The following is a 23,915-nucleotide window of genomic DNA, read 5'->3' as shown; positions in this document are numbered from 1 at the left end:
TTTTATTCCTAGTTTTTAAATTGATTTAACAAATATTTTTTTTTACTCTATAAATTCTAAATAATTTTATTTTCATTTTAAATTGTTCCATATTTCTAATTTTTAATTTCAAATATTATTCAGACTAAAACCAGATTCAGTCAATAATGTAGATTTCTTCTTAATCCGTATGCTAACTGTCAATTTTGGCGGGATTTATATTTTGTAGGCTAAATTTTAATCTGTGTTAAATGTTTGATTAAAAAATTTCATTTAACACATAATTTAATTTAATTTTGAATTATGTCTATTATACACGAGCCTTTACGTTATGCTCATGACGAGGGTCATACCGACGTCTGTTTTTCAGAAGATGGCGAGTGAGTTTGGAGAAACTTATGTTTACTGTATAATATAATAATGATTTTTTGAAGGAATATGATTACTTGCGGAGCTGATGGTGATATTCGAATATGGTCTATAAACGAAGGAGAAGATCCTCATCATACCTGCATAGGAGAGTGGGCTTTAAGTGTTCGACAAAAAAACGATAGATTGTATGTAGCAACAGGAAGCAATGAAATTCAAATATTATCCCTTCCCGAGGGTGAACGGGACGGAGTTCTGGTTCGGTCCACGGATCCTTACAACCAAATTGCTACATGTACAAATAAAAATGTAGCCAAGTGATTATCAATTTTATTTCAACAAATCTGACTGTTTTTATTACAGATTATCGCAATGGCTAGCGAAGGAATGGAAGTGTTGATAATGGATCTCGAAACGAATTCAGTAATTACGTCTTTTAAAGAATTAGGTGGCCCTTGTCTGAGTGTGGCTTTGTGCCCAGATGCCAGTAAGGTTGCAGTTTCTTGTGGCAATGGCAAGTTGCTAGTGTGGGAATTAAAATCAAATGAATTAGTCAAAGAAATTTCATGCTTTCCAAAAGTAAATAGTTTTTCAAACGCCAGAAATTTATGTAGGTATTTCAGATTAAAATCAATTTTTATATTAATGATTATATTTGTTTTAGGTCGTATTGATTTTCATCCTACTGGAAAATATCTTGCTTATCCAGAACGAAACACTATAAAATTATTAGACACTGAGTCATGGGAAGAGGATAGTTTGAATGCAGACAATATCTCCGTGGATTTTTCTATTTTACAGTTTTCTAAATGTGGAAAATATTTGGTGGCTGCTAGTATTGAAGGTGATTTTGTTATCTGGCTAGTTGCACAGAGGAAAGTGTATAAAATTACAAAGCATGAGAGTTCTAAGGCAATCTCTGGACTAATGTGGAATCCTAAAGGTAGGGGAGTGATTTTTTTTATTGAGGGATTTTTTCATGGGACTTTACATAGGTAATGGAGAGATTGTTTATACTGATGTTGAGGGACAGATGAGTGTGATGTCCAATTGTTGCCAACTAGAACACATTGAGGCAGATGAACTTGATCAACAGAGTACTGAAATGGATTTTCAGGTCAACAATGATGATGATGGGGATGATGAAAACGCGATTTCTGTGGAGAAACTGAAACAGCAATACATGGGGAGTCCCGAGCCTGAATTGAAGGATTTCAGCCAAGGTACTGTTTAGTTATCGCGATCATAATTAATTTAAGATGATCAAAAAAAAAAATAGCATCGTCCAGATCCCAAACACCACGACCCAGATCGCCTGAAGTACCTCTGCAGGCGCCTTTTATGCCCTCGTCCACCCCTGAACACCTGGACCCTCGGTATCTTTGCTACAATGGCGTGGGTGTAGTGAAAAGTTACGGGAATAGTGCCGACGACGAGATGGCTTCGAAGACTATCGAGGTTGAGTTTCACGACTCCACTTTCCACAATAGCATGATGCTACAAAATTACCAAGACTATAGCATAGGGTGCGTGGATAAGGGAGCTTTAGTGTTGGCCAACAATAGGTAAGGAAGTTATATGATGTTTTTCGTAGTTTACGTGGTTTTAATCGCGATTTTTAGTCAGCTGATGGTGGTGCCTTTGCTGACAAGCAACAAAGAGTGGACGTTGAAAGTCGAAGAGAGCGAGGAAATAATTCTGGTAGCCGGTTCAGAAAATCTGGTGTGTTTCGCCACGACGACATACCTGGTGAGGGTGTGCTCAGTGTATGGCACTCAGAGGGGCGTGATATCAATTCCGGGGCCTCTGGTCTCGATGTCCGCCTTCAAGAACGTACTCCTGGTCGCGTATCACATGGCAGGCGTCAGGAACAAGGACCAGTGCATCAACGTCAAGCTGTTCAAGTTTGAGGGCACTTGCGTCGAATGCTTGGACTTGGGCTCGGCCCTGGGTCCCGAATCGACAATGTTCTGGCTGGGATTTTCTGACATGGGCACCCCGGGTATGATGGACTCGCTGGGTATGCTATACCTATACCCTCCCCGTTGCAACACCTGGATACCCTTCTGCGATACGACCAAACACGTTAGTTTGTCCACGATTGAATCGCAGGTGGCCGGGATTTGTTAATTTTTTTTCTGCGTAGCGAAAGGGTCTGTCCGACGGTTTCTTTATCACGTCAGTGTTCGAGTCCTACCAGGCTGTCGGGGGCATCAAGTGCAAGGGCGCGGTGTATCCCGGATTCATTCCCAGACCGACCCTATGCGAGATTCCGCTGGAACCTCCGTTCGCCGAGGGCGGTACGGAAAAAACTCAGATGGAGATGAACCTGTACACATGGTCCAATTTGCGGGTGATGAACACTGACAAGAAATTCAAGGAGACCGCGTTGAAAACGTTCGCCGTAAGCTTACCGTTCGCAATAGCGTACAATTGTTTATAAACGATGACTTATAGTTGGCCTGTAAGAACGATCTGGACCAGAGAGCCCTGGAGCTAGTGGAAATTATCGGAAACGCGCAGATCGTGAACCTGGGTTTGAAGTACGCTTCGAAGCTAAACAAGAGGCGTCTTGTGGAGAAATTAATGGAGTTGGCGGAAAAATTACAGCAAGATGATGATGCTCCCACTCCAGTTGTTAAATCTGCGGTAAGTTTACGATAAGTTTGCCGACTAACAATTAGTGTGGGTTGTCTACAACTATTGCGGTCAAGTCAGTCATTGGGCTCCTCAAAATCGATTGAGTGATTTAGCTTCCGGATTTCCTGGTTGGAAGATTATTTTTAATCAGATATCCATCTCTTTAGTGTCTTAAAAACGTGGATCTTTTTCTGTAATGACCTTTTATTTCACAATTTACCTGATATTATATATTGTAGATCGAATTAATAAATTATTAGTTTCACATCCTGAAGGAGTTTTGCCGCTTCTAAATCAAATTTTGTGAATTCTTTAGAATGAATCCGTCTGTGTAGTTCTTGTTGTCCCTTCTATTCTTATTTCCAATAAATTAGGCTTCCTTTAACTATCTCGATCTTGTTTTTTTTTCTTTAATTTCTTTTCATGATTATTTTATTTTATTTGCATAATGATTTTTTATTATGTATTCGTTCACTGTTTTTGTTGGTTCCTTCTATATTTTTTAAAATTTATTTTGTCACAGTTCAGATTTTTTTTAAATCATACTTTTAAACATTAGTTTCTGCTACTTTTAATTTTGCACATTTAATAGCATATAACAGAATGGTATAGAATTGATTTATTCCATAAACGATTTTATCATAGGTAAGAATTAGTATTGGGGTTGAAGGATTCAAGTCTAAGGATTGCTCATTTAATAGTATGCTATACATTCTTTCTTTATACACGTGTCAATAATGTTTATTTTCAATAATTACTGATGCCATATTTCCTAGATATTGAAACTGGTCTACCTTTTTCAATTCTTGGTTTCCTATTTTTTTGTTTTTTTCGCCACGTGTTTTCAACAGTCATTAATTTTGTTTTCCCTTTGTTGATTCCTAGTTACACTTTTTGTTTTGTTATTTGTAGCTTGTTCTAGCATAGTTTCTTTTTACTATTACGTCTATATCTTCATATGCTAACAGTTGTCCAACATCTGACTTTCTGCTTCAAAATTAATTCAAATCCTTGATTATATAACACCAATACTCTATGCATATTTTGAATAAAGATAATATATAAAAATATCTTTGTTTTACTATTTTATTTATTGTAAATTCCGTATTTTTTCTTTTTGTGTTTTTGAATTGATTTTTATCTTTATGGGTTTTTTGGCTTTGGTCATATATCCATCCTTCCGTATTTTGTCACTGTTCATCTGTCGATGCTTGCATTTTTATTTAATCCGTTTTTAGTTTGTTCCGTTTAATAATTCTAATTATTATTTGTAACAATCTTCTCATTCGTCATTTTTATCACTATATGATCTATTTATAACTATATAATCTATTATTGTCTTATCTCGGATATCCATATTACTTTAATTTTGTAGATTACGTAGCCTCGTAACATTGCCGTTAGTCTACATTCTAATATTCCATGTCCCTTCTATTTTATTTAGTATGTTTTGGTTACCCATGTATGCATTAAAATCTCTCAATACTATTATCTTCTTTGCAGTATCTTGTGTTTTATTTTAATTTTGATACATACATTATCACTATATTTTGGATTAAACTCTTCAATTTTTGACTTCTGTGATATCTTAACGATAACCTTTTCTTTGAGTCTTACCAAACTCAATAAATTTTTCAAATGACGTTGGTAGTCCTTAAAAGGGTTGGTTTCATCATATTTCTCACGTTCTTGTTTCCACCTAGTGCAGAACAAAAAAAATGTTTTGAAGCTTTTCTAAGCTATGAAGACCTTTGAATCATTTGTCTGTTGGGTACATTCTTGGGAAATAATAGTGCTGATCTAAAGGGCTTTCATAGAATTTTTCACAAATTTCAACAGAATGAATAATGCAATGATCATTTCTATATTAACAGGATAAGGTGTCGATCCCTCAGGAAGAGATAGTCAAACCGCCCACGATCAACAGACTGAGCTTATCGAAGCTATCAACCAGAAATCGTAAGAACAGGAAAGAAGCCACCCAAAATACCCCCACTCCCGAGGAGAATCGGACCACGGCAGACCAGAACAACGAGAATAACGGATCTTTCGTTAATACACAGGTAGCTATATTGTCGATATAAAATCAAGGCATTATTTGAATGTTGTTTTTTAGGAATCGTTGTTCAACGAATCGACCTCGACACTGACAGAGAGCAACACCCCGAAAAATCCTTTCCTGAAGAAACTGAAAAGTAACCAGTCTAACAGTCCCCTCAGTTTGAGCGACAAGTCGGCCGGACTGGACTACGAGGCCCCTACGAAGGGCCATAACAATGTGGAGGTATGTTTAGTATGATAAGTCCTGGTTTTTAGTACATTTAATTATCAAAACCCGTATCTTAAGTAAAACCAAACTTAAATAATATATTGTGGTGTTCTGGAGTATCAGGCAGATGGTCTGAAGAGTGCGGTGGAAGAGGTAAGGTTTTGCTCGCTGGTTGAACTTCTAGAGGGTAGATGTTGTGTTGGAGTGTGAAGGAGGATGGGAAAGTTTTTTTGTTGATCAAAGCCGGGTGCAGGTGATTTCACCATCTTCTTAACCTTTCATTTCATTTTTATTGTCTTATATCATTATACCTTATATCCATCACGCATATCTAGGAAGCTATAATCCGTCGTCAGTTACCATAGATGTAGTCCATGCTCAATGATATACACTTTAAATAAGAAATATTGCGATATTTTCGGCTCACCCGCTGCTTCTTTCTTCACGCATGTCTACTACTATCTCTTACAATGATATTTTTTTCAACTTTCCAACTTGAAGGACCAACAAATAACTACTGTGATATATTCTCCTTTATGAAGAAGTTTTAACAGTTATATAGTTAATTGGTACATGTTTATATATATACTAAATATACAACATATAACAAATTTATAAGAATGCAGTTATTTTCATGTTTAAATTGATATAGATAATTTATTTCATAAAATATAGCCAGAAAAGAGAGCAACCTGTCCAATCATTAAGGTTTAAAAGGAAGTTTAAATATAATGATCAGAATTGATTAATAGGAAAGGCGTTGTCTTCCATCAAGAAAACGGCAGATCACCTATTTTTGGACTGTAGATTGGGTGGGAAGCCCCTTACCTCATCTGACTACTTTTTGTACCAGTTTTGCAAAATTCACTTAATGCTACTTCCAAAAGAAGCCTGTGAAAATCACTTGATTCAGTTTTTCGTTCAAAAATCTTTCACAATGGTGCAACCACAGCTTTGCCAAAAAGTGGCAAAAGTTCATGGAAACTGCATATCGATTATTGTTTGAAATAAGTTCGCTTTACTAGTATGAAAAATACTTTCTACCTAATCCAATATATAATCACACAATTTAAAACGTTGTTTCATATTTCATCATAGTTTGTTAGGCTTCAGCTTACTTTTTTTTTGTATATACACATATGGACATGCATTCACATGGATAATTTTAAATAATGGGTTCGTAAAAATTTAACTAACAAGTATATAGTAAGTTTGACACGTTGAAATTGTTCAAAAAGTCCAGAGTAACTTTTCAATAATTTGCCTAATGTTTGCGTATATAACGAAAGAATGTTGTTGAAAGAAATCGTTTTAGAACAATCTAATAAAACTCTGTTTTTTTTTCGTAGGGTGGAGAGAAACGTAAACTGTCGGATTCAGATACGGAAAAGCCGACAGAGAAACAACCGAAACTCGACAGGTTCATGTTCAGTAAACGATGAAAACAATAATATGCTATGTTGTTAAGAAATAGCTTTATTCTCCAAATCACCTAAATTATTACATATCAGCTTGACGCCTTCCTGGGATCCACGAACAGGCCTTTAGCGAAGAGCGACTGCCATTCAGATCCGTTGGGGTATTCGTAGGCGGCGATTGACTCTGGCTTCATCGTCGTACTGTAACCTGGTGCCTGTAACGTGAAATAAATTGTTTTTTTTAACAAAGCCCACTAAATTTTTCTATACCCATCCCGACTTACCAGTGGGGCGGTGTAGTGCGCGTTCTTGATCACGCAGGGGTTGACAAAGTGCTCGTGTTGCTGGTCGACGAATTCCACCACCTTACCCTCGCTGGTTCCCGATAGACTCACGAAGTCCCACATCTGGAGGTGCTGGACCATCTCGCAAAGACCCACACCGCCGGCATGGGGACATACTTTGACTGTAATAAGGTTCCATTAACGAATTTCGGGGAGGGAACAAGATCGTCTTACCGCCCAGTTTATGTGCCATGAGGTACACACTCAAGATCTCGTTGACACCGCCGATTCTCGCGGAATCGATCTGGCAGTACTCCAGGGCTTTGGCCTGCAGGAACTGTTTGAATAACACTCGGTTGCAGCACATTTCTCCGGTAGCCACAGCGATTCCAAGTGGTTTCAAAGCTCGCGCGATCTCGGCGTGACCGAGGACGTCATCGGGACTCGTGGGTTCCTCGATCCATAGGGGCTTGAACTTAGCCAATTCCTTCATCCAGTCGATGGCCTGTTGTACCTCCCAAACTTGGTTGGCGTCGACCATCTATCGTTATCATGTTTTGATACTTGTTTACGGAAACCTAATTGAAATTCTTACCAAAGTTCTGTCATAGCCGATGATACTTCGTAGCAGTTCGCACCTTTTGATGTCATCCTGAAGATTTTTGCCCACTTTTACTTTAAACACCGTGTACCCCATGTCGAGGTACTTCTGCGCCAGCTCCCTAATCTTCTCGTCAGGGTACCCCAGCCAGCCGGCCTGCGTCGTATAACAGGGATAGCCGGTCTTCAGCAACGTCTCGATACGCTTCTCCTTGCCCACCTGGCCTTTCTTCAGCAACTCCAGCGCCTCCTCTTTCGTGACGCAGTTCGTTATGTATCGAAAATCGATGACCGAGAGCAAAGCTTCGGGTTCTAAGTCGGCCAGAAGACGCCACACGGGTTTGTTAGAGAGTTTACCCCACAGGTCCCACAAGGCGTTGATGATGGCAGCAGTAGCCAGATGTGTGACTCCTTTCTCAGGTCCAATCTGATAACAAATCACAATACTTCTGTTTAGTCTTTAGATACTTCTTTTAGTTTGATTGTTTGTTTAATCTAAGATTTATTTGTAGAATAATGATCAACAGGTTCGATTAATAATCGAAGGATGCAGCATCAATACACACTTATGAATGATTGTTAATGTTGTATGAAGAATGTTTACTTTCAATTAAAATTGTCGGTTTGAGCTTTATGTAACTTATTAAGAAGTGGGTATAATATATTTATGTAATAAAATATGTTTCAAAGCCTAAGATCCAGATTTTCTTTTCTAACGAGACGTTTTATTTCACAACCTAATACATATCTACAGGGTTTGATACAATTGTAGTTATATGACATATATCTATGATTAAATATGTATTTAACACAACCAGAGGTAAAAGTATGCTGTCCTAGGAAAATTAATCGAAATAAAATATGGAAATGTATTATGTTAAAATACAAAGTTATTGATGCCACAAAATGTTAAAAAATCGTGTATTGTTCAAGTATAAAATTGATTTAAAACCGATTTTTGATCATGTTTTTCTTATCGATGTACAAAATCTATTGAACACCCAAAATCAATTCGATTTTTTTTAAGTGCAACACGTACATACATAATTCAAGAGCCTCAGCATCAAGTGATAAATAAGCAATCGATATCATAAATAGTTTATTTCCTGCTAATATTTCGAGTGTCGACTGCGTGAAAAAGTAATCCACGTTTGCAGTTGGAATAGGTTTTTGTCCTCGATTTGATTTTTTTCGGAGGTGATATCGCATATCCCTCGAAAGCTTGTTTAGTTGTTATTCTAATTATTTTATTTGTTTTGTTTGAAGAATAAATACGGTGTTTTTTTCTGGTTGCTCTATGGTGTATTTTTGATAATCAGTAAAAATACATTTTGACCTGTATGCTTTGCACTTAATCAAGTGTCAAATGAATTCATGTTTTTTTATAAAAAAATATATTTATTTAAAATTAAATTGAGAATAATAATTATAATTTTACATAGTTACGTTGCTATGGTAACTATTGTCATGTTAATAGTAATTACGGAAAAATCCTATTGCACGCATGGATATAGAAGAGACAAAACAAACTGAAAATTTTAAATGTTTATTTTTGACATAGTTCCGGTACTATGGTAAATGTTATCATGCTAACAGTTGTTATGGAAAAAAGTTATCTCGATTCTAATTTAATTTTATTCAAATCTATGAATTGTTTTATATGCAAATTTATTTTTGTCCAAAAAATTCCAAAAGTTGTCAATGTCAACTAAATGACAACTGAAAATTTCCAATGGAATAATCCAGGCGTTTGCGAAGTTTAGATAAAAACAAATTTAACAAAACAAAAACTTTTAAATGATTTCCTTTGCAATGATACCCCTGAAAGGTATTTAAAATGATTAAATATAATTAAAAATAATGTTATAAATCTAGCAAATGATTATTGTTATTTTCACTCATTGGTAAAATTAATATATTATGTGTTTTTTTTAATAAAGGGAATTTAATTTCAAGCAGAACGCTGATTTTATTTAATTGAAATTTAATTAGGTGTGTTTTGAATATTGCATTATAGTTTATTAGTTACAATTACTTTAAAATAATGGCGATAATTATTTTTGTTCACACGTGTGTATTTTAAACTTTAATAGGCATAATCATAGAAAAACGGCATAACATAAGGATATAGGTTATCAGAATGAAGTTCCGTGTTTATACAAACATAATGAAATCGAAAATTCCCTTAAATAATTTTAACATTTTAGTCAGTATTTGGGTTTGACATTTTTGAATGTTGTACATTTTAAAATTTATACTTAATGAGAGTTTATTAATAATTTTAGTACAGAATATAATAGACCTTATAGATTCAAAAATAATAATTGGTTAAAATAATATACAAAAAAAATAAAATGGAAAAAATTTAACCGATTCCGTTCGATGCGTGCAAGCGCGCGCTTAACTTAAAGCACTACAAATATTATTCGACATTTTAATATCAACAAGTAGCACTTGTTTTTTCTAAATAATCAAAATTGTGGTATTTAAATTTCGTGAGTGTTTTATTAGTATTTTGCTCGTAAATAATTAACTCTTATCGCGATTAACACACCTCTCAGCTTTCGGGGTCACAATATCGTAATGTTTGCGTCCGTAGGAATATTTATATAACATGATTGTTATCGAAATCGATGCTGATAACGCTGCTGTTGACCTCCCGAGCTGGTGGAGGGCACGACTGTTCGGATTTAACCGCTTATATTCGTTTTGTCTCTTACCCATCGTATTTGACCCTCGCTGGTTATGGATCTCCAGAAAGTGGCGAAGTCCTTGTAGATATCGGACACGACCTGTCCCAGGAGAACGTGGCTGAGACTCTTGACTGCCTGCACCACGATCTCCGTCCCTCTGCCGTTGGTAAAGGTCAGGCCGTCGCCTTCTAGGCCGGAGGCCAGTCTGACGGTGACGTAGGCGCAGGAATAGTCGGGATCGGTGTGCTGTAAATAGAAATAGGACGGTCACAGACCGTAAGTTCGATAAAAACCACGAGAATACCATGGCGTCCGATCCGTCCGATTGCAGAGACGTCGGGAATCGGATGTCCTTGACGTCCACCGCCACGACTTTCAAATTTTCTCTAGAGCTACTCATCTCTGCCCCCTAAACCACTCGTCGGTTTCGAAAATACTGTTTCGACTAGTGGTTGGTGATTTCTATTTATATTTGACTCACACATCTGCTAGAGATACTATATTATCTCAACAGCGTTACGGATATCAACTCTTGTTGTTCGAAAATGTATTTGAACACACTCTAATGTTATTATTATCTTCGCATTCAAATATTATATAGTAGAAAAGGAACAAAGATACGAAAGATAGTTTATTTCAATAGGATCTAGAAAAGAAAAATAGCGAACAATATTTTATCGCGAGGAGTCAGGTGATTGTCGTTTTGTTTTCAAGCCGACCGTTCATTGGGCCAGTTGGTATAAGCGGAAGCAAGCGTTTTTTAAATTTGCGGTTTCGTTTAATCCATCTGCGAGGTGATAAATTTTCACTTCGATCTGTTCCAGATGTTCTAGATGTTTTTGGAGTATCTGAGCCAGTATTTCTACCTAAAAAGAAAACGAGATATTGGTACGAATGTTAATTGTTCTGATTCGGATCATTTTTTCGCTTTATAAAGGCATTTATTGTAATAAATTGGTATATATGTTATATACCGTTACGGCTCTGGCTATCACGATAATGTACAAATGTACCATCTGTTTTAAAACGACTTAAATGGTGTACGAGTGAGATAGATTTGGACCCTTTTTAGAATAGATAAAATTCTCAGTGTCGATTTGTTTTAACAGTTTTAAAGTAAATTAACAGTTTTTGTGTTCTAAACCATTTCTCCTTTAATAACTACCGCAATCGGAAGTATTCCGGGGATATATAATGAGTCAATTGAAAAGTCCCCGGCCTACCATAGTATTTTTTTGCCAAAATTAGTTTTTTATTCAACATAATCCCCTTCAAGGGTTCCAATTTTTCGATACCATTTTTGTAGTACGATTTGTCCTTTGCTTCAAAATAGGCCCCAGTTTCAGCGATTACCTCTTCATTCGACGAACATTTTTTCCCAGGAGAGAACTGAGAACAGGAAATAGACGCTGGGGGGCAGATCTGGAGAATACGGTGGATGAGGAAGCAATTCTTGCCATCGTTTTCACTGACTTGTGACACGGTCTCAGCCGCAGACTGTTGGAATCTGGAGTCATCAAAACTTAGGAGATATTTACGTAGTCAACCAAAATATTTTCTATAACTTTGTCTCATGTATTTATAGTCCTTTGAATAAAACAGCCAACGTAACAGATGACATCTAGTATAGTGCCAATTGTAGATTTTAAAAATGTAAAATTCGTCTTAAAGTCAGAACAAATTTTTCCCAGTTAAAAAGAGATAGAATGCTGTCTGGTGCGTCGGAACACTTAATCGAATCAGTCTATAAAATTTGTTTTGGGTTGGAATTGGTGGGCCTTGTTGCCAAATGTCTATAAAATCTTCAAAAATTAGTAATAGTAATTAGAGGCTATAAGTCGGAAAGCGTTGTAAATTTAAAGTTTATGCGGCAACATTGTGACATGCGGACGTCAAAAATTGGCTGTTTTATTAGATAGACTGTAGTTTCCCCATCCGTAAAGATTGATGATATTTCATATTATTTTTTAGGTATTTCACGTATTTACTTTTACACAGTTACTTTTATTTTAACTCAGTAGTATTATCCAATATCTAGATCCAGAATCAGATTATTATTTAATAAATTACATCAAGTAATAAAACGTTTGTCGTAGTACATCTACATTTCATAAGCACTCATAATGCGCCACAGAAATACTTCCCTTAAATGGCATTTTTTTCACTTTCTGTTCTAAAACTCTCCATAACGGTTCAATTATGGTGAGGTCTGGCTATTGTGCTGGCTAGGAAAAATATTTGATGATATTCTGATGATCCACAAGTCAAGACTGAAACTTTTTGGGTGTGTGTATGGGTGTATTATCATCGTGGAATATGATATTATTTACCAGCAATACACTAGTCATAGTCAGAACTTCATCATTGAAAAAATCGATATATTTATTCGTAATAATCTGGCAAGTGATGTAAATGAGAGGACGGGCTGAATACCACGGTATTGTTGCCCAAATAACAACGGAACCTCCCTCATGCTTGATTGGAAGGAGACAGCCTGGATCGTTTCTTTTGGGGTTCTCCATACAAAAGCTCAATCGTTTGTAGGAAGCAATGTAAACGACGATTCATCGGACCCATATAACATTCTTCCAATCATGAAGCGTCGAGATTTTATGATTGTTTCACTACTTCTTTCGTATCTTAGCGTTGGCTTCTGTTGACATACAGATATTTTTATACCACATTTGTCTTACGCGTGATTTGATATAAGTACAACAGAACAGTAGTAATAAGAAGTAATATATTAAGTGCATTGAGCGTATCTAATAAAAAATGTAATTAAACATTATTTGATTTACCAGTCTATATAATTAACAAAGAAGACTTACGTCAGAATTAAGTTGAGACTTTAAGCTAAGTTGTTCTCCTATCTGTTCCAAACCCTGGTCGATATTGGATAACGTTACGCTTATTGATTCTGCTAGGCAATATCTATAAAAATTAAATAAACCACGTGTACATCATTTTATTAAGTTACTAACATGAGTGTCATTGGGTTCGTTGTTCGTGTTCGTGTTCGTATTCGTATTTCTATATTTTAGCTTTCACTCAGCCTGACTACAGTTAAAGAAACAAGATGTTGTATCAGATTGATTCGTTCTGCACAAAAGCATTTCGATAAAATAAATTTGGTTAGGTTTATTTACTAATTTTATATATCTATATTCGTCAAATAAAAAAACAGTTTTTTTATCGTTTATGTGAAAAACGAAATGAATAAATGCGATGAGAAATATTTAAAAAAAGGCAAAAATGGCTACCATACGAATGGATCAAAATATCATTTCGAACCGTCTTAACCTCGAAGTTCAGAAAAGAAGTACTGCTTGTGATGTGTTATTACACGAGAACTAAGTTCAAACTCTCAACAAAATCTCCCAAAACACACTCACGAAGCAAAATGACTACCATACGGAATAAAAGCCATTTCGAATTGTTTCAATATCGCAGATATTTGCTGGCCATTCAAAAATAGAAGAATTGTCTAATGTGTATTATGACTGGTAATAAAAAGTGCGATCTACTACGACAATTCCAAAGCAAAAAGTTATGATCTAGACGAATCCACCGACAGTGATGCGGAATATTCATGGCTATAAAATGTTTTCGGCTGTTTATATGGTGCTATGAGCAAGTTGTAGTATATTAACAGGTCACTTGAAAAGTCCCCGGCCTACCATAGTAAAACACATTCTTTGGGCAAAATTAGTTTTTTTTATTCAACATAATCCCCTTCAAGGGTGATACACTGATTATAGCGACCCTCCAACTTTTCGATATCATTTTTGTAGTACGATTTGTCCTTTGCTTCAAAATAGGCCTCAGTTTTGACGATCATCTCTTCATTCGACGAAAATTTCTTCCCAGCCAATATGCTTTTGAGATCTGAGAACAGGAAATAGGCGCTGGGGCCCAGATTTGGAGAATACGGTGGATGAAGAAGCAATTAGAAGCCCAATTCATGGATTTTTAACACGGTGTATTGTCTTGGTGAAGCAGCACTTTCTTTTTCTACAAATGCGGCCGCTTTTCGACGATTTCGTCCTGCAAACGGACCAATAGCTTATGTAATAGTCGCTGTTGATGGTCCTTCCTTTTTCAAGGTAGTTAATGAAAATTATTCCATGCGCATCCCAAAATACAGACGCCATAACCTTGCCAGCCGACTGTTGAGTTTTCCCACGCTTTGGTTCATCCTGTGCAATCCACTCGGATGACTGTCGATTGGACTTCGGAGTGAAATGATGGAGCCATATTTTATCCATCGTCACATATCGACGTAAAAACTCAGGTTTATTACACTTATTTTGAAAAACTTGAAGCCGTTTTACCTGGTTGGGTGTAACAAACTTAAAGTACACATTAGATCTGTAGAGGACCGAATTAACATCTTGTAAAATAAGCATTTGATGGAGATGGGAAGTCTGCTAGGGAAGAGCAGATCAGAGAAGATAGCAGGTTTGCTATCACCGAACCTTTCTCTGTTGCTTTCTGGATTTGGGACTGCCAACCGAACTGTCAGTCGAAGTGGAGACCTACGTACGTGACGTTATCCAGCCCTGGAATTGTTGCAGTGTCGATCTTAAGTTGCGAGACGCGCAGTGTGTAACGCTTATTACGGAAAATGATGGCCTGGGTTTTCAAACGTTCTTGAATTCTAACCTCGAACCTAGAGACCGTGAAGAAAGCAGTGTCGTCCGCGTAAAACGCGACATCAACGTGCTCTTTTCTCGATAAATCTGATATAATGAGGTTAAATAAGGCTGGTGCCAGCGGGGAATCTTGAGGTACGCCAGCGTCGATTTGTTTTCGACTGGAAAGTGCCAACGCGCGCCTGTTATTCACTATTTATAGTCTTCTTTTTAACAATACGTATTCTATATTTCCAGTTGTCCTCAGAAGATATCTGCAGTAGCATTTCCATTCAGATTTTAGCAGCTCGTAATACACTAACCTCTCCATAGATCTTTCCTCTGGATCTTTCCCGTCACATATATAGAACTGGAAATAGTTGATTTGCTGTTTTCAGGTTTTTACCAATATTTTGCTACGCTTGGCATTGTCGTAGTAGATCCACACAGTACGTCAGAGAAAACTTCTCTTTTTTGACTGGCAAGAATTGAAATCAATATATTGAAACGGACTTGAAATTAATTTTTCAGTCAATTCGTGTGGTGGACAATTATTTCCAATCGCATGTAATCGCCTGAGAATTTTTTAAAATAGGTCGAGAATGGATTTTGGTCCAATAAGTATTACAATACATCATTTTCGAATTTTCTTTATCCTCCAGGCCATTGTCATTGACACCAAAATCACAGTTGTGCGAAACCAAAACCAACAATTGAACTATAATGGAGCAGCATAACCATAAGTTTCTAAACGTGTTTGATGGACTTTGACAGCAGATTTCTTCAAATCGAATAACAAAAGTAACGAATGTCCAAAATGTGATTTTGAACGTTCTCAGATTGACGTTTGAATACACTGACTCACTCAGAACCATACTCAGAACAGATACCAAATACAAAATTGTTATTTTATGTAGAGAAATGTCAAAACCATAAAATTTAATTTAAGGTTTTAGTTGATAATTCGCATTTTTACCAATAGATGTCGTTGATCTAAATACTAAAATATACTAGTGTCAAATTATTACTCAACTGACGTGTTTTGCCTGTAAGTATCCGAAACTGCAGTCCGTTTGCATCGCTCTCCCTTTATCTGTACGAGATTCTTTTCCAACGCATCCACCATTTCTTCGGCATAATGTAAATTATATTTCACCTGTTCTATAGCGTCACTAAAGGCTTGGTGTAGTAAAAAAAGAAATTCCAAGCGTTCTCGTAAAGTTTTTAACTAAAAACCAAACCCACCTTAAAACAAATTTTTAAGCAGCTGTTTTAACATTACCGCTTCGACTATTTTAGTATTTTTTATCAACAAAGCGTTAGATTCCTTCACTTGTACTTGGAATAACTTCTCGCAATCTTGCAAACTCGACGCGCACACATCTACCAAATTCCTCAGATCATCGAAAGTAAATTTTCCCGGCTCCATGATCGCACTTAAATTTGATTATGACGTTCGAAGCAACACGATGATCGGTATCAAGGTTGTAAACAGGTACTTCAATTTACCTTACGCACAAAATCATCGAAATAAAACACTTTAAGTACCAATTATTATTATTTTTCGGAATAATTTAGATGTTTTCATTTCGTAAAATAACGTCGAAAGTCAGGTTTCTGGCGAGGTACTGTTACTACACGAGGAAACTGGAACAAAGTCGTTTTAGTTAGACCTGACAATGGATTGTTAGTGGAATTTGCACTTACCGTCCTGTTCGGAGTCGCTGGCGCTTTTAGTCTTGTCTTTTTTTCTATTTTTGAAGCGAAATTTTGATTCTTGAGCAAACATTAAAAGTCATTAGTGTCCGGATATTCGGAATCAATCGGTTTACCATTCGGGAATGATCGTATCGCGACAATGATTTTAAACGTTTGCAGTAAAGGAAATACTAGTTTTTTTTTGCGACGATAATAGAGGGAATTAATAAATGAGGAATTGGTAAGAAGGGGCTTGCATGTATTCTAATATGACTACAGAAGCAGCTCGATCATGTGGTCAAGTGGTTCAAATTCTGGAGGTTGCAAATCAATCCCCTGGAAACCCAGGTCATTATTTTCTATGAGAAGTGCATGGCTGGATAACGTCACGTACATAGGTCTCCACTTTGAGCGACGGTTCGGTTGGCATTCCTAAATCCAGAAAGCAACACAGAAAGGTTCGGGGTTAGCAAACCTGCTATCTCCTCTGCTCTGCCCTTCTAACAGACTGTCCATCTTCATCAAATGCTTATTTACAAGGCGTTAATCCGGTCCGTGTTCTTTCACGGATCTAATGCCTACTTCAAGTTTGCTACACCCAACCAGGTGGAAGGGCTTCAAGTTTTCCGAAATAAGCTCCTTAAACTCTCCTTGGTTTGTCAAAAATAATGAAATTCACAGAGAAACTGGCACTCCAAAAATCAAGCACTTCACATCTCAATCCTTTCGTGAATAACAATTTAGCTCAAGTTTTTCTGAAAATGCTCTTGTTCGCGAGCTGGTTGACATTCTGGGAGCTTAGACTCGCGGCATCGCTCTCTTTTTTCAGGCTCTAACAACCGCATCCGTAGCTGCAATCATAACTTGTGACCCCCCACCCATGACATTAGTGTCATGTGTATCTCAAGATCTCGAATCAACAGCCAGTACAGTAAGTGCTTTATTATTTAAATCCTAGTCTAGCTAGAATCGTCAGCTGTGAGCAATCAAGGTAAATTGAAATTAGCGCCAGTCTGTGAAACACTGGTGCTAATAATACAAACAAATAAAAGAGCTCCAAAGCCAGTTTACTACGGGAGCTATCGAAAAAGTTCTCCAACGATAACGAGAGAACAATTTTATTAATAACAACGTTTTTCCATCTTTCTGGCAACATCTATACATTTCCGCTCTTCGACATTTTGCAATATTTCGAAACGACTTAAGCGTCGATCTCAACAAGAGGTAATCATGTCTATTTAGTATGCGGGATGCGGCAGAACTCCGAAATCCATCGTTGCGCACCGTTGTCTTGCAAAAGAATAACGCAACAGTATGTCGTTCAATTTACCCAATGGGCCGCTCCATTAAGAGTTTCACCCAGTTTTAGCAGCTCGTAATCTACTACACCTTGCGGATTCCACAATTTGCACAGTAAGACTCAGTGACTATAAATATTCCGCTTCGATGTCGATATGGATGACTCTGCTGGACTAACCCATACATTTTGGGCTTGTGTTTGTCATCCATTTTCACTAACAATACGCCACAAAAAAAATTATCTGGCAAATAATAAAACCTGATATTGAAACGCTTCGAAATGACAATTTCGGTCAATTCGTGCGGTAGTCAGTTTCTTTCCTTTGGGATCTTTATCATCACATGTGAATGTCCGGCCATTATTGATTCGTTCAATTTATTAAGGTTTTAAAAGTGTTTGACGGATTTGAGAAATCATTTGGCACTCGCACCCACCTATTGGAACCATCGTGAGATGGTGTGAAATAGTTTATTACATTTTAGGGGAATATGTTCCAGACCTCTTTAAAGAGTATAAAACCATTATATATAGTCGAAAGCAGAACGAAAAGAAGCCGTGATCCGGTCAAAATGTTTCCTAATTTCCTTAACTTGTTCCTTCGCAAGCTCCTTGAAGCTCCATTTGTACAATTTTCATAAAAATTTGTCCGAAAATAGATACGTGATAAACCTCAATATTTTTTACAATATTTATTATCTCCTTTTATTCAACAAGCAACCTTTTTCCTCTCGTAAATATTTGTTTCATAAATTTTTCCAATAACAAAATAAATTCTATGAACAGTGTTGGCATATTTCGAGTCCATGCCAAGAGTCAACTAAAACCTTCTACTTTGCTTTAGATCTCTTAACGATACCTTTGTCGTTTGGAATCAGGAAATAAATATCCAATTCCTCATAAAAATCTCATGCATATAATAATTATTATAAGAATAAATATCCAATTCCTCATAAAAATCTCATGCATATAATAATTATTATAAGAAATACTTATTGTTTATTGGGCAGATTGCTAAACCACTGATAGATAATAATATTGTTAGATTTAAGCCATGATAAGAACGAAGAGTGCGATCTGATATCAGTTTATAAGGCAGATGGCATTATGCCCGCCCAATAAAATAGCCAATCGCGTCATAGATGACGTCCAATATAGCCTGTCCAAATAAAACAACCAAGGCACGTCATAAGTAACGCGGAAAATATTGGCAAATGCAGTTTGTAAAAGCGTTAAATTTGCTTCAAACCCGGAACAGATATTTCCTTTTCATTTTATTCTAATTAAAAAGAGATAGAATGCTCTGCCTGATGTGTCGAAACATGTAACCGAATTAGTCTATAAAATTAAATAAATTAAATAAAATTCGATTTGGGTTTGTATATTACCAATGAAATTCTTAAAAACGTTTGTGATAATAATTAAAGGTTATAAATCGACAAAAGTTGTAAAACAAAAATCAAATTTGATACGGTAACATTACGTCATTCATTTTGATGACGTGTATTGGTTGCTTTATTGAACGGGTTATATACGCTTGAAAGAGGATGCCCATCCGGTACGCCGAGATGTATCTAACAATATGGACAAATTACGAGTAAAAACCAATCTTTCCCGAAATGTAGCTCGACCACTAACAATTTTTAATGTTTGTTTAATTAAATTTTGATCTCACTTGGCGTCGAATCTTGTGACGTCGAATCTTTTGACGTCGAATCTTCAGACGCCGACTGTGACGTGTCCTCCGAAGATTCGTCCGCTTTCGCAGTTTTATTTTTCTTTTTTTTTCTTTTCTTGGATGCTTTCTCTGCGTTAACAAACGGTCCTTGTTTGCATTTTTTTACTGCAAAAAAAACATTAAATATATTTAAAATTTATATTTAATATAAAGGGTGTTTGTTTTAGAGGTATAAAATTTTATGTTATCAATAGTGTCTTCCTAGAGAGTCATTTTGATAGGTTTCAGGTTATTTGCACTTAGTCCTACTTTTGATTATGATCATCATAGCATGTACAATTCAACTATGAAATTGTATACCTTTTTAAAAACACCCTTTATAATCGCGTTAGATGGGTTACCTCCGCAAGAACAATCATTGGATATCTGAACGGCCTGATCTTGTGTACCTGAAACGCTACGAGGCCCGCCTGAAAAGGAAACCTTCTTTTTATCGTTCGCATTTTTAGGTTCGTCTAAAACGTCCACGACGTGAGCTGTAATCGGCTCTGTTTTTTTCTGCAATACCAATTTTCTGGCCTAAAATCCCACTATATTTGAATCGATATACAGCAGAGAACGTGTTGTTTGTTGATCTTAGCCAGAATAATCCAGTGGATATACGCGCGATCCAATGTTTAAAGATTTCAGTTTTTAGGTAATTTTGCGAAATATTTTTGAACATTACAGCTCTGTTGATATTTTTTTGCCAGAACCGACTGGTCTATGGCTGATGCTGTTCAATGAACATGGTGGTTATTGCACGGGTGACAGCAACCCAAGGTTAATAATAGGTGGGGATTTTATCAGCGAAATGGGATGATGAAAAATACCAAGGGAGAACCTTACACTGAAGGTATTCGTGAAGCTCTTTACAAATGGAATATCCTAACTCCAGGGGTGTGTTGACGTAAATCATGGAGTGCTGAGAAGCGCGCTAACCTTCTCAAATTAAAAGATCTGAGATTGGAAAGGCTCTTTATCGGAAACATACTTATACTAGGCCTGAGCCATGTACAGATATACTTATTTAACCATCAGTTTAAACAGGGACGACAACGACGAAGGGAATTGAGAGTTTGCTATTTTTGCGGACTACAGGGTTTAATCTAACTGCATTATTTTGCTATTATCAAAAAATAATATAATATTCCATATTTGTGAATAGAATTGTAATAGTGACAATAGCAAGGAAAGTGACAACAAACCCGTAAAACTGAGCAATGAAATAAAATACTGACTCATCGACTCACTATTTATCTCATACACAAAATCGTGCTCTGTGTCAGTCTTTATCAAAAACGGCCTAAAGCAAGGTCATGAATTAAGTGAAGAGTTCGTTGCAAATCGTTCAACGCGATTTCATACGGTGGTTGCTATTTATATTTCGAGCTGAATATTTCGGCTGTTGGAAATGAAACCTCGTTCTTCACCACTGTGGAAAGTTGATATAACGAATTTAGTCGTAGCCGCAGTTGGCTGAAGGACGAAAGTCGTAAAGATCATCCAAAATCAGTTGCCAGAAAACATTGATGCTGTTTACGAAATTATATTGCAATCCAAGGCCATCTTTGAGAAAAGCGCTAAAGGTACTCATCAAAGGTACTAGACAAGAAATAGACAAGACATGTGTATGAAAAACTTTGTAGAAAATCTATAGAAGTAACGAATCTTGGGTCTATGTATATAAGTTACAAACAATCCACTGTATGGGCCTTCCAAGACGAGCCAAATCCGACAAAAGTGATTCGTGCTCGAAGTATTGAAGCAAACGATCTCCAATTTCTTCAGAATCACTGGACATGTGGCAACGTAGAACGGTGAATTCTAAAAGTGATTTAGTAGCAACAACTTGCATAGTTTTATCTAGACCCCCATATAAAATTTTTATATTTTTAGTCCTTTGCATTTGAATCATAGGATTATCCCTGTTAAGATATCGTGCAAAGAACAACATTTACGCTAGAAATGGGCTCTCTTGGAGTAGGTGCCGTCGTGTCAACGGGTCCGTTAGGCGACCGAAGTTGATGCAGATAACCGCAAATACCACTCAAGTCCGGAAATCCCACTAAAAATATCGCTCAGTACCAACTATAGTTAGCGAAGCGGCTACATATTTACTTGAAACCGGTATCTGATTGCGGCCTTCGAGTAAATCCGATGTGGACGTCGATTCGTTGTAATGCAGTCTGAGTTTATAGCGATTCTCGGGATAATTGTGATTTAAGGGTCCGATAAAGCCATAGGACGTCCTGTTCGTTTGTTCCAGGGACGATGGGAAGAGCGACTTGATCGGGAACAACGAGTTATTTTGTTTTATGTTTTGGCAACATTTGCAGCTGAAACAAATTTACTTTTTTTAAATAAATAAGCCAAATTTATTCAGATTAAAGTAAAAGTACGTTCAAACCGAAGTAATATTATGCAATTACAAGCAAAAAACTTAAATGTTTATGATTCAAGAGAAACTAGTAGTGTCCACTAATTATCTCCAACATTTTTAGCACAAATTAATTTAACTTAGTATTTAGCCAATCAGAACAAATCATCATCACCATCAATCTATAGTTGGCGTTCGAGAAGAATGTCTACCAAACCAAACGCTGTCGTTGGTGCTGCACGACTTTGAATATTCTTTACTAAATCTCACCACAGTTGACGGTCGGTTGCAGACAATGTTAGTATCCAGTTTATCATTTCACAATGAAACTCTTCACTTTGGAGGAATTCATTCATCAGACATGACCAAACAATTGTAATCTACGTCTCTGAATGTGCACTGAGTATCACATCTTAAACGAGTGACTTCATTTCTAGTACGATCTCGATACGTACGATTGGGAACTACCGACCAAAATTGACCATCGACTGTTTAGTAATTGACTACTTTTTACTATCTACTGTTTCAGTCGAACTTTTAGTTACTATTTTTGATTCTACTTGTTTCATTCGACTGATTTTTAACGTTCAGGCTCTGTTCTAGCCGCGACCTTGACAAAAATGTACCCAATTTATTATTACGTTTTTATAAACTGAATTTGGCAATACGCTCGACGGTGCTGATGACGTGCATTGGCTGTTTTATTGGAAGGACTATATATCAAATATTGCAACATGTCGCAGGGCACGGATTCTTATAATTGGTTCAACATACATTTGCACATTTTATAGATTAACATATATTAACTTGAATTAACTAGAAAGACTTCGTTACCAACTAGAATATCGCGAAATTCATTGTTGCATTATGTCGAAGTTAACATACCTTAATATTAAACTATTAAATATTCAACACTTTAATCTTACGTTTCCTGTGGAATTGATGGCGAAAAACTGAAACAAACACCGCCGGGGATGTGTAGTTTTTGGGCCTGCATCACTTGCGGCTGGAAGGCCGGATTCATCTGGAACGGATTACCAGTAACCGAGGTTTTAAAAATGTCACACACTTGCCTCTGTTGTCCTTGCGAAACAATTACATTTTGTCCGTTCAATGTAGCGTTAGCTGCGAATATAATTTATTCATACACAAACAATAAGATAAACATTAGTAAAATATGGAATACTAACTGGAAGATTGAACCGATCCATCGTAAAGGTTGGTGTTTGTTGAGAAGAATGGATGATCTTGATTCATGCAACAAGAATTTGTGGGAGGACGTAATGTCAAAATGTCGAACTGTCAACAATTACGCCAGTAAAATAATTTTTTACATTGACATATTTTTGCAAAACTAAGCAGAATTAAATTAAGGACTTTACTATCTTTTCTGTTAGCTTAAGTAATGTATTAAGCTATTAAAAAGCTATTTTGGGGAAAAATCGAATCAGCATTTTGGCTGGTATGGGTTCATTATATTCCTTTAAGTTATATAATATATAGATATGGTGAAAAAATATTAAACAAGTGAAAATTTATAGACATTAGAGTATTATAGTAAATTACTCTATGGTTTTAGTGTGTGCTGCTGTAAATTGGTCAATTGTTCATCAGCCAATTATTTGTTTTTCAAGAATGACAAAAAATCCAAGCTGCTATCAATGTGTAGAATTTAAAAAGAGGAACTAAAACACTAGGTATTTCTGCAAAAAAGAAATTAATCATTTTTTGCTGGTATACTGATTTTTGCTACAATGTAAAAGCGTAATATTTACTTTCTAGTCTCGTTCGAGTTTCAAGCCAATCCATTGATTACTTTTCTTACTAATCTTACTAAGACTACATTGGATTGTCTTTTTAACTTTGGTTGGAACTTCCGCAATGTTGTGTAAACGTTTTAAGCCAATTCAAAAATACGGAAACTGAATTCGTATATGTAT

At 36.3% G+C, this 23,915-nt stretch overlaps 4 protein-coding genes across 9 annotated transcripts; 1 reads left to right on the top strand and 3 right to left on the bottom strand.

The window, feature by feature from the left end:
- Positions 1-194: 194 nt before the first annotated feature.
- Ctf4 (Chromosome transmission fidelity 4) lies at positions 195-6,924 on the top strand. Its single transcript, XM_076410751.1, has 12 exons — positions 195-359; positions 414-657; positions 712-958; positions 1,013-1,291; positions 1,344-1,571; positions 1,628-1,913; positions 1,971-2,433; positions 2,495-2,752; positions 2,806-2,997; positions 4,863-5,051; positions 5,105-5,272; positions 6,607-6,924. Exons 1-12 carry the CDS (start codon positions 283-285, stop codon positions 6,697-6,699), a joined length of 2,724 nt encoding a protein of 907 aa, XP_076266866.1. The 5' UTR covers positions 195-282; the 3' UTR covers positions 6,700-6,924.
- Positions 6,714-10,750, bottom strand: LOC143200317 (mitochondrial enolase superfamily member 1). The gene is made up of 6 exons (XM_076410780.1): positions 10,557-10,750; positions 10,280-10,498; positions 7,555-7,986; positions 7,194-7,500; positions 6,960-7,141; positions 6,714-6,890 (listed from the first exon to the last, which is right to left on the bottom strand). The coding sequence occupies exons 1-6, from the start codon at positions 10,650-10,652 to the stop codon at positions 6,765-6,767; spliced, it is 1,362 nt and encodes a 453-aa protein (XP_076266895.1). The 5' UTR covers positions 10,653-10,750; the 3' UTR covers positions 6,714-6,764.
- An 84-nt stretch (positions 10,751-10,834) lies between these two features.
- Positions 10,835-16,312, bottom strand: LOC143200345 (uncharacterized). 3 transcript variants are annotated; one of them, XM_076410826.1, is made up of 4 exons: positions 16,166-16,312; positions 15,921-16,111; positions 13,081-13,183; positions 10,835-11,118 (listed from the first exon to the last, which is right to left on the bottom strand). In XM_076410826.1, the coding sequence occupies exons 1-4, from the start codon at positions 16,310-16,312 to the stop codon at positions 10,975-10,977; spliced, it is 585 nt and encodes a 194-aa protein (XP_076266941.1). In that variant the 3' UTR covers positions 10,835-10,974. The 3 variants fall into 3 exon arrangements, with proteins under 3 accessions (XP_076266941.1, XP_076266944.1, XP_076266943.1); XM_076410829.1 differs by lacking the exon at positions 10,835-11,118 and adding an exon at positions 11,649-11,759; XM_076410828.1 differs by lacking the exon at positions 10,835-11,118 and adding an exon at positions 12,639-12,905.
- On the bottom strand, positions 16,302-23,289 carry LOC143200330 (uncharacterized). Of its 4 annotated transcripts, XM_076410808.1 has the most exons (9): positions 23,166-23,253; positions 23,049-23,100; positions 22,902-22,999; positions 21,717-21,934; positions 21,557-21,663; positions 19,958-20,135; positions 19,554-19,721; positions 16,591-16,659; positions 16,429-16,530 (listed from the first exon to the last, which is right to left on the bottom strand). In XM_076410808.1, the coding sequence occupies exons 3-9, from the start codon at positions 22,997-22,999 to the stop codon at positions 16,493-16,495; spliced, it is 876 nt and encodes a 291-aa protein (XP_076266923.1). In that variant the 5' UTR covers positions 23,049-23,100; positions 23,166-23,253; the 3' UTR covers positions 16,429-16,492. The 4 variants fall into 4 exon arrangements, with proteins under 4 accessions (XP_076266922.1, XP_076266923.1, XP_076266921.1 ...); XM_076410806.1 differs by having other exon boundaries at positions 22,902-23,100; positions 23,166-23,288; XM_076410807.1 differs by lacking the exons at positions 16,429-16,530; positions 16,591-16,659 and adding an exon at positions 16,302-16,392 and having other exon boundaries at positions 22,902-23,100; positions 23,166-23,289.
- Between the last annotated feature and the right edge of the window lie 626 nt (positions 23,290-23,915).

The sequence above is a fragment of the Rhynchophorus ferrugineus genome, unplaced genomic scaffold (assembly GCF_030347505.1).
Source record: "Rhynchophorus ferrugineus isolate W39M unplaced genomic scaffold, kcgeb_rfMv2 rfM7, whole genome shotgun sequence".
NCBI lineage: Eukaryota > Metazoa > Arthropoda > Insecta > Coleoptera > Curculionidae > Rhynchophorus > Rhynchophorus ferrugineus.
Note: the sequence above shows the minus strand (reverse complement) of the source record. Positions and strands in the feature narration are given on the sequence as shown.